The 10,511-nt window shown below is 48.6% G+C and overlaps 1 protein-coding gene across 1 annotated transcript in view; it reads left to right on the forward strand.

The window, feature by feature from the left end:
- Nucleotides 1–1,528: 1,528 nt before the first annotated feature.
- ASPHD2 (aspartate beta-hydroxylase domain containing 2) overlaps nucleotides 1,529–10,511 on the forward strand; it is a 10,812-nt gene continuing 1,829 nt past the window's right edge. The window contains exons 1-4 of the mRNA XM_006904864.3: nucleotides 1,529–1,855; nucleotides 3,539–4,647; nucleotides 9,862–9,975; nucleotides 10,504–10,511. The exon at nucleotides 10,504–10,511 is cut by the window's right edge and continues 1,829 nt beyond it. Of these exons, the coding sequence (XP_006904926.1) occupies nucleotides 3,840–4,647; nucleotides 9,862–9,975; nucleotides 10,504–10,511 (930 nt within the window). The 5' untranslated portion in view covers nucleotides 1,529–1,855; nucleotides 3,539–3,839. The remainder of the gene's footprint in view (nucleotides 1,856–3,538; nucleotides 4,648–9,861; nucleotides 9,976–10,503) is intronic.

Genomic DNA, 10,511 nt, shown 5'->3' on the forward strand with positions numbered 1-10,511 from the left:
GGCCGCTGAGGGTGCTGTGGAACACAGGCGCCTTCCTGCGCCCCGCATCCCGGCCCGGCCAAGGGGCCCTGCCAGCCGACGCTCGCTACGTGCTGAGCGCACCGCCTCTGCTGTGTTCGCGGCCGGAGCCGGGCATCACCCTTCTCCTCCCCCGTGCCCCATCGCGGTACCCTCCCTCTTGTTAACTACCCTCCTCACCCCCTCACACACCATCACCCTCCTCCAGATGACCCTGCTTGGTCCCTTTCCTTGCTTGCTCTCTCCCTCTCCCAGCCCTGAGCATCACCCACTTCCCATATTTCCCGTGGCGACCCTCCTCCCCTGTCTCTTGAGTTTTCATTACCATAAGCTTCATTCCGTATCCTTCAGTTGATTGCCCACTTTTCCTGTCAGTATTCAGCTTTACCTAGTCCCATCCCCCTCCTCATCTGACCTCCTAGTGGTCACCATCTGTGTTAACCCATCCTCTGCCCACCCCTTTACCCTCAACTCTCCAGAGTGAGTGGATGCTTGAAAAAGCTGGCCAAGTTAGGAGGGAAGGTCCTCAGGTCCCTGCCAGAGAGGGCTGGCCCCAGGGCAGCTCCTGGCCCCTGGGCGGAGAGGGTGACATGGATCACACACCTTGCCCGGCGCTGCCTACTCTCTGAGGGGCTCCTGGGGCGGCCTGAAGGCACCCTGAGAGTGCCTGACCAGAAGCTCTTTGGAACTGGGCAACCTCTTGGACTGGTAATGAAAATGGATTAACCAGGTCAGAGCTATGAGTCTGTCTCCCAGGGGTTCACTGTATTAGAAATTATATTTGATTGGACTTGCTCACCAATTGGCCGTGAATTTGGACCCTATTTCCCAGAGCTGACTGACCTTTGAGATCTGGAGTTGTGTATTATTATTGTGCGGAACTGCAATGAGATGTCCCCATCCCTAATGACTACAGAAGTGAAATAGATGAAAATGAACAGATGTGTGAAGGAAGCTGGAAGTTACTGTGGTCACTGAGACAGGAGCTGGGAAAGAGGGAGAATCCATGTTCTCCCCACTGGGGAGATGGAGAGTTGTCACTGGGTGCTATGAGTGTCAAATGCTTGAACCAGTACTTAATAAACTGCCAATCACCTTGCAAATGTAAAGGTTTCTTTTAGTGTCACATTTCAACTGTGAGCTTGCTGATCCACCTCTGGGCTCAGGGGCCTGCCTGCATATTTTGCTAAAAGTAACTGACAGGTCTGAAAAGTCTTAACTTCAGCTCTCAGTGATGTTTATGATCTTGTGAGCAGGGTCAGAAGCTGGGGCTCAGGCATCAGGATCTTTTGTTGCCTTTTGTTTATAGCTCAGTTTAGGGAGCGCTCATGGCTGGCGTTGTACAGTATGAGCCTTCCCCAAGGGTGGAGGGGTAAGCAGTGGGGATGTCAGCGGAGCAGTTCCTTCATTGTGTATACTGTCTTCTGTGTCTTCATTTTGATTGACTTAAACTCCAGAGATTAGCAGAGCTGATGGGAGCTAACTCTTAACAGGTGTTTGTCAAATTATCACCATCTCACTCTTAGAACATTTAAGAACACCTCTCCTCCTGAGAGAGGGAGTTTAAAAGTTCCAATTAGAGGTTTAACTCAGTAGTGGGGTGTTTGGCACACAGATAATAGTTTCACACTGAATTCAGGAATCCTGGGGTTCTGTTTTGGAAATGGCTCGCAAACAAAACACCTTTCATCCAGATTTTCTTTCCCTTCTCCTCCAGAGGAAACAGCCACCAGTTATGGTAGAACTAAGAGACAACCAGGGGCACAGAGGGATCTGTTGCCATCCAGTGGGGCCCAGGCTTTTTCTCTTCTCTCGAATCCATGAAGAAATTGAGAAGGTGTGAGAAAAAAATTTAGCTTCCCCACTCTTGTATTTTTTCTAGAAACATAAAAAATATACATGAATATTCAGCATGTATGTTTTGGACTACTCAACATTTTAGTCAAGTGATTCTTTATTCATCCTAAGCTGGGAAGATGCAATGAGGCAGTTAATGAACACCTAAGGTTTCCCTTTCTTTTCGGGCTTTGCAAATTTGGGGACCAAAAAAAAAAAAATCACTTGACATGTGTGGCAACAAGAGTGTCCAGAATCTACCTTCAGCTGTTGGAATTCTCAGTCCTGAGATATCTTTCCCTGATTTCCCACTTTTGGTTTGCTGGCTAATCAAAATAGGATGCCACACAAAATAGGATGTCATGGCTGTCACCAGCACATATTGAATGCTTGCTATGACATAAGTGCTTTATCTCTGTCATTGATCTTCATCCAGCAAGATGAGCATTACCTCATCTTATAGATAAGGAAACTGAGACTTAGAGATAGAATGTGACCTACCGAGGGTTAGGATTAATACTTGATCCAGCCCGTCTCCAGTTTGGATTCTTAATTTTACTGCTACATTGCAAGAATTTTCAGGCCAAGTTGAGTCCCCAGAGAAAGGGGAGAATACAGCTTTCCCACTTTTTTTAGTTGTTGTCTCATATTCCTGAAAGAGAAGAGAGCGGGCAGAGTACAAAACGTATTGTCTGAATTATTTTGCTCCTCAAGATGAGGGAATATATTAGACTTGTAGAACATAGTCATGGTTGTTCACATCAGATTAGAAAACGCAGGATGGACAGAGGGTTTCAGCTGGAAACATGTTAGAGGTTTTATAGACACAGGAAATATGACAGCTGAGCTCTGATCATACTTTAAGGTTATTAAGATAATCAGGGTTCTAGACACTGGTACTAACCACTGACAAGATACATGGCAAAGTACTTCTGTCTGTTTTGGAGACAGAGACCTGAAAAGGCTTCTGTTTCCATTCTATCCCATCACGTCACTTTCATAATCCCATGGACGAAGCCAGTGGGTAGTCTCCCAAGCAAGTAGACAGAAAATGCCCTGCGTCTGCCATGGCTGCAACCCCAGAGAGCCTACTTCCTTTTCCGGTTTGATTTAGGCCCAACCCATGTCAGAAGGGCAAAAGAGATTAAATGAGACTGATGAAGTGCTATGAAAAGAAAAAATAAAATGGAGAACATCCAGTTTTAAAGTTTCTTGTCATTTTTAAGATGCTTTTTAATCCAGATGTCTCTTTAATTAGAGGTACAGAGATTTAAGGAGAAATAAGCATTTATTACATACCTACTAGACAGAGTATAGCAAAATGGATAGCCATTGCTTTGAAGTCAGATGGAGTTGTGTTCCTGCTGTGGCTACATGAACTTGGGGAAGTTATAGGACTTCTCTGAATCTCAGTTTCCTCATTAGTAAAAGTGGGAATAATAGCACCTCCTAATGATAACATAAAATAGATGAAACTACTGTGATTTTCAAACAGTACTTGATGCAGATGAAACTGCTGGTCTTTTGGGAAATGGGGCCGGTGGTAAAATGGGGAGAGAGTACACAAGATTGAAAAGTGTATCCCCTATTAACAAGGACCTTACAGAATGATCTGAGACTATATTTTAGTCAAGGACTTTTCCAGGTAGAAAAATTTATTCTTTTTTTTTTTTTTTCATCCCAGGCTTGGACTTCTTAAGAAAATCATTTCACAGTACCAACCCCACTTGCTAATGTAACATAAAGCAACTCCTTCTACTCTACTCACAGTGACTTTTGCCCAGAGTGGAGTGGTGGGCACAGGTGGCCTTGTTGTTTATCTATGCTGCCCTTGGCAGGATCTGAGGAACAGTGGCAGCCATGCCTCCCCCTGCCCCAGCCGCCCCTTTCCCCCCGCGCTAACCTGCACGGTGCGGGTGCCCTTGGGACCCCAGAGGAGTGACTCTCTGACCTTGTTTCACACCCTCAACCACAACTCCCTCAAGATGTCATTTGAGTGGCTGGTGGCCTGGAGCTGGTCATTGGATGGCCTACGGGACTGCATCGCCACGGGCATCCAGTCCGTAAGGGACTGCGACACCACCGCTGTTGTCACCGTGGCCTGCCTACTGGTCCTGTTCGTGTGGTACTGTTACCATGTGGGCCGGGAGCAGCCCCGGCCCTACGTCTCTGTCAACTCCCTCATGCAGGGCACAGATGCCAACGGGCTGCAGAACGGGTACGTGTACTGCCAGTCCCCCGAGTGCGTGCGCTGCACCCACAACGAGGGCCTCAACCAGAAACTCTACCACAACCTGCAGGAGTACGCCAAGCGCTACTCCTGGTCCGGCATGGGCCGCATCCACAAGGGCATCCGTGAGCAGGGCCGCTACCTCAATAGCCGGCCCTCCATCCAGAAGCCAGAGGTCTTCTTCCTGCCCGACCTCCCCACCACGCCATATTTCTCCCGGGACGCCCAAAAGCATGACGTGGAAGTGCTGGAACGGAACTTCCAGACCATCCTGTGCGAGTTTGAGACCCTCTACAAAGCTTTTTCAAACTGCAGCCTCCCGCAGGGCTGGAAAATGAACAGCACCCCCAGCGGGGAGTGGGTCACCTTTTACTTGATCAATCAGGGGGTTTGCGTTCCCAGGAACTGCAGGAAGTGCCCACGGACGTACCGCTTGCTCGGAAGCCTTCGGACCTGTATTGGGAACAATGTTTTTGGGAACGCATGCATCTCAGTGCTGAGCCCTGGGACTGTGATAACGGAGCACTATGGACCCACCAACATCCGCATCCGATGCCATTTAGGTATGTCACTGGGCCAGGTGTCTCCTAGCACGCACCCTTCTAAGTACAGGCTTACAGGAATCCAGACATCACAAAAGCTCAATAGCCAGAATTGTGCTTTTTCACATTCTTTACTATATTTCTATCACAAATTGATGAATCACCTGTGAGCAATTTTAATAGCAGAGATTGGGTCAAAAAAGAAACTCATGATCAGTGTAAACCTCATTTCTGACAGAAGCTCTGTCCAGAGGAGCTTTCTGCAATGATGGAAATGATCTCCATCTGTACTATCCAATATGGTGACCAGTAGCCACCTGTGACTATTGAGTGCTTGCGATGTGGCTAGTGTGACTAAGGAACTCAATCATTAACCTGAATCGGAATTTAAGTTTAAATTTAAGTGACCACATATGGCTAGTGGCTACTGTATTGGACAGCAGACCTCTAGAGCCAAAGATTGCCATGATTTTGAGGTTAGTAATGACACTGGGAGGCTGAGAAAGTGCCTTCTGAATCTTCAAGGGCAAAGTGATGCTTGGTAGTGATTTTACTCAGATTCTAGGGAAATCGGTAATATGTGTACTGTGTGTAGCAGTGGTTTTGAGAACAAGGTTGGAGTGCGATTGCCTGTGTTGAGTCCTGGCCCCACCACATGCTGGCTCTGTTACTTTGGGAAAGTCACCTTTTTGAGTCTCCGTGTCCTCATTTGGAAGGTGGAGGTAAAAAGATCATCTTTTACAGAGTTACTTTGAGGATCTGGTAATAAAATGTGTATTATAAAACATTTGTTCACACAGAGTCTGATAGAGGGTGAGTACTTAGTAAAAACAGGCCTGAAAACAACTTGGTAAATATGGATGTTAGTTCCTGGTGAGTGGTGATAATGGCTTGTTACCGGGGGTGATGGCACCACCAGTTAGCATCCCAAGTTAGAGGAGCATGCTGGGAGCCTCAGCAAGGCCCAGCTTTGGGAGTTTGCAGTGCTCCCTTGGCCTCAGGTTGGAGGCAGGAAAAACACGTGAGGATCCCTGTGTGGGCGGAGCAAGAGTTCATAATTACTTCTGCATAGGGGCTTTGTGGCTGCCTGGGGGGACTTGAGCAAGATGCCCCAGGCCCTCCACCCCCTCTTCTCCCAGAGCCCTCTGCTTCTCTTGCTCTCTCTCTCTGGGGATTCTGAGTAAGACGTGGCTTAGATAGAGGGCTTCAGAACTTTAACAAATGAAAGGAACTAGATTCAAGCAATTGACACTGTATTTCAAGGAGAAAGGCAGGACAAGGTTGAGGTTCTGGAGGAGGTGCCCTGGCTTGGTAGTCAGCTGTGTGACTTTGGGCAAGGAACTGAGTCTCTTTGTGCCTCAGTTTCCTCATCTGTAAAGTGAGGAGATAAGTACTAATCTTGCAGGATCATTGAGATGATGAAATAAAGTAATATCCTTTGTAGCTACTTGACGTGTTGCCTGGTGCATGACAGCATTTGATAAGCTGGTAGCTCTTAGGGTCAAACACCATGTAGGACAGGATGAGAAAGGATCCACGAGACATGGTCTCTGCCGCCAGGAAACAGTGGGAAACGAATAGGCTTTGGCAGCAAAAACACCTGGACTCAGACCTGTGAGCCCCATTTGTCAGTTGGCCTCGGGCAGGGCCTGTAAACTCTTCGAGCCCCCATTTTTTTCTCTCTCAAATGGAAGTAATGATACCTACCTGGAGGTTGGTTGGAGGATTAGAAGTGCTATGTGTCAGTTAAAGGGGCTCTGATTAAGAAGTGAGGTGATCATCTAAGTGATGATCATGATTAGTAAAACTGCTGTGCAAGACACCAGGGTGCACTCAGAGGTCAGAGGACACAAGGGCTGCAGGTGGGCTGCTCAGGGAAGGTGATCTGACCTTGAAGGATCACTGGGACCGCCAGGGTGGAACAGTGGAGGAGCCTTCCCCTTGGGGCTTAGGGGAGCGGTGTGAGGGCTTGCTCAGGAGTCCAGTGGTGGATGCTAAGGTTGGAGAGGTTGTGTGGGAGCAAATCACAGAGGGCCCCCCCATGCCACGCTCAAATCCATGGGAGACCGAGGCTGTGGGCAATGGGGAAAATGCTGTTTTGTGTTTTTTTAAGGTTTTCCTTTTATGTTTTTTAAAAGCTTCAGAATGATATAGGGAAGGACGTTTGAAGATAGAATTCCAGGCAGGTGTGTTGAACAGGAAGGGCTGGTGGCAAGAAAACCAAAGACTTGCTTCCGCTATATTAATGCCTTTTGTGCATCTGTGCAGTGTGTGTGTGTAAATCACACCCACGTGAGCCCTCTTTCTGACATGTCATTCTCTTCTCAGCCCGGCTAGTTACTGGCCACCAGAAAAAATGGGTTGCTTCACGTTCCTCTGACAGGAGGAAGCCTTGGAAAACGTGGCTAGTCCTCATGGCCAGGGCGAGCTCCATGCTTGGGTTCGCTCAACATTTCCTTCTTTCAGGCCCACATTCGTATCCACCTAGGAAGGAAACAGAGGTGTGTCTGATTCACGTGACCTTGTGTGTTGACAGAGAGGGAGTCTAGAGAGAATGAGCTCGGAATCAGTTCAAGCTTGATACATGCCTGGAGGCCACAACTCTACCAATTACTTGGCCGAAGGTGGAGGAGGCACCTGTGGTTCCAGAATTGTGCTCTTGAAATGCCAACTCTTGTCCTTTTCTGCCTTCCATCGGAGTTGCGATTGGTGGGACTGCCCCTCCGGACGACTGCAGCCCCAGCCACTGCTCTTTGTCCAGTCTGTGTGTGTGGTACACAGTTGCGGAGCCCTCTAGGGGTGGCATCACTCAGTCTCCACTCCATGTGGAACCCCGGGGCAGCTCTAGCCCAGATGTCACCAGGCATAGTGTATGGGGCCGGGATGTCCTGGACAGGCGGCAACAAACCTCTGGGAAGCAACCTCTGACACTGTCCAGGCAGGTGTTCCCGGGGAGGCAGATATCCATCCAAATACCCAACCTTCTGGAAAGGGTAGATGAAAAAGCATGAGCATATTCAGAAAATTCTCGCTGAATAAGCACAATTGAACTCTCATTTTCCTTTCATGCATATTCTGTTGGATTTCTGGGCTGCCTAGCTGTGTGGTAACAGCAAATCAGCTCATGTTTGCCTCACCCACCCTGAGTGCCAGCCGCCAGCCTCCTGAGTGGGGGCTGCTGGTGGACAGAGCCCTTTCTCCACCCTTCTCCCGCCTGCTTCACTGGTTGGCAGGGATGGAGCAGCAAACCCTAAGCCAGAGAGGGGCCCGGGTACATGGGACTGGCCAAAGCCATGTGCGGGGCCTGTCTCTATCTCCAGGAGCCACCTGAATTCTTTATTTGGGGAGATATTGATTACTTCTGCCAACTAAACTGGTTTGTGGGCAAGAAGCAGGATGGTAGGCTACTGGAAGGCTGGACAGGGTGTCAGGGGAGGTAGAGGAGAGTAAGCATGGGGCTGGCAAGCCAGCGAGCCAGGCCATTGTCCTGTTGTACCGTGGTGCATGGCAGTGAATCATTTAGTGGCTCAGAAAAGGGGGCACTTCTTTCTGAAACCCTGGGATAGACTGTCCTTGCAAAGAACCACCTATTCCTAAAGGCCTTCTCCACCTGAACCAACAAGTGAGAGCCTATGTGAAAAGAGGGTGTGGCCCGAGGGGCTCTCTTCATCTGGGTCAGTGAGCCGGCTAGATCCCTTTACCCCTCACCCCTGCAGCAGTTAACAGTAGTGGGAGATCGTGATTTCAGAGTCAGAATGGACAGTTTCAGCTGATTCAATTAAATGTACTATTGATGGCTGAAACATATTAAGTGTGGGAAAATCAGCGATCACTTTGCTGTCATTGCTACGAATCTAAAAACTAGCATTTATATCATACTGTTCAGTGTTATAAGAGCCTATTCATTGGAGCCAGACAGATTTGGAATCAAATCTCAGCTCCTGCGAGGACTAAATAGTGAAATCCAGCAGGTCATTTAACTTCTCTCGATCTCAGGTGCTCCATCTGGAAAGTGGGTGAAGTGGTGTTTGTAAAATGTGTAACACAGACCTGCTCACAGTCAGTCTTCAGTTACTGGTAGCAAGGACATGTAGCTCTAGAAAATAAGTATGCTAATGTCCCCCCTTTACAGACAAGGAAGCTATGGCTCAGAGAGGTTGAGTGTTTGCCCAAAGTCACACAGCACATAAGAGTCAGAGGCAGTCTCTGACTCCAGGTCCTCTGTCCTTCCCACTCCTCCATGTGGCCTCTGTTAGAACTCTTAGTGCATATGTGCTTCCTGGAGTCATCCATTTCTGGTTCAAATTGTGCATTAAAATACCCTGCCCGCTAGAAAGCCATTTCAGATTTGTCTTAAAGGGCATTCGGTCACAGAGGGGAGTGCCAACAGGCCCAGAGTCATGATCGTCACAGTGAGTCACTGAGGATGGATGAGAACACCACAATTCTAGCCTCTCTACCAGGGCCCCGCTTTCTCCTGGGTCAGTCCTTCCTGAGAGTCACTGGGCTGACCCAAGCTCTTCTGAATCCATTAGTGACAGGGGCCCAGCATTTCCCTTGGATTGGAGCCGGGCATGTGAAAGCACACGCATGGCAGGTCTCAGCCAGTTCCCCCCTCCGGGGTTAGGCACGCAAGCTTGGGACTCACTGCTAGTGTTTGAAGCATATGGCTCCTTACCAAGTGTCCACTTCTCTTAAAACTCAGGCATTTCCTTAGGGGTGTCCTTCAGTTTTCCAGAATGAGGCCAGGAAACTTCGACTGAGAGCGTGCCATCTAGAGCCTCAAACCGGGTTTAAAGGTTGAAACCTAGAGAGGAAGGTGCTGTGTGAGACTTTGCCTCTTTAATCTCACCTAAAACAGCCCTAGAGATGAGATTATAGGAAACACAGTTATTGAAAGGCGAGGTCCTGAACCTGGCTTCCTCAATTTCTGGGGTCCCGTGGTTGGGCTTCAGGAGTCTTAAAGGTGTAGAGCAAGCCTTGGTCCCTGGCTTTAACCAGAGGAATCCATGACCAAGAACAGAGAAGGAATGAGTTTCTCCAAGGAGCATGGCAGGGATCCAGGTACACAGCCTATATTTGCCCTGTTGTACTACCCCCTACCCCAAACGGGGTGCGAGTGAAGACTGAGTGCTTGGGAAGTTGAGAGCTCTCCCCAGAGCAGCCACCCCCCGACTTCTGGCCACCCCTGATCCTGCCGGTTTTCATTCTCTCTCCTCTGCTTTTTCTCTCAAGGTCTGAAAACTCCGAGTGGCTGCGAGCTGGTGGTTGGGGGAGAGCCCCAGTGCTGGGCGGAAGGCCGCTGCCTCCTCTTCGATGACTCTTTTCTGCATACCGCATTCCACGAAGGTAGGTTCTTCCTCTCCCACTGCTGCTTTTTTTTTAATTGACTTTATTTTTTAGTGCAGTTTTAGGCTTCCAGAACAACTGAGCAGAAAGTACATATCAGTCCCATACTAATTTCCCCTTTTATTAACATCTTGCATTAAGTATGGCACATTTGTTGTAATTGATGAGCCCATATTGATACATTATTCTTAACTAAAGTCGATAGTTTCTATTAGGGTTCACTCTGTGTTGGACATTTTATGGGTTTTGACAAACATATAATGACATATGTCCACCATGACAGATCTTACGGAATAGCTTCACTGCCCTAAGCATCCTCTATGCTCCACCTACCACAAATTCTCCCCGACCCACCGCCCATTTCCTTTATGTACTCTGCTCAGAACCTGAGGAAGCCATGATCATATTCTTGACCAGAGACATCCTCTGATCTGCGCCTGAAAGCTAACCGGGTGGGCCCCAGCTCTGCATGGGTCCTGGCTCCGGGGCTGCTTGAGCTGAACCTCTCCTCTCTCGCCCCCACCCCAGGTTCAGCA

The sequence above is a fragment of the Pteropus alecto genome, unplaced genomic scaffold, assembly GCF_000325575.1.
Source record: "Pteropus alecto unplaced genomic scaffold, ASM32557v1 scaffold190, whole genome shotgun sequence".
In the NCBI taxonomy this organism is placed as follows: Eukaryota; Metazoa; Chordata; class Mammalia; order Chiroptera; family Pteropodidae; genus Pteropus; species Pteropus alecto.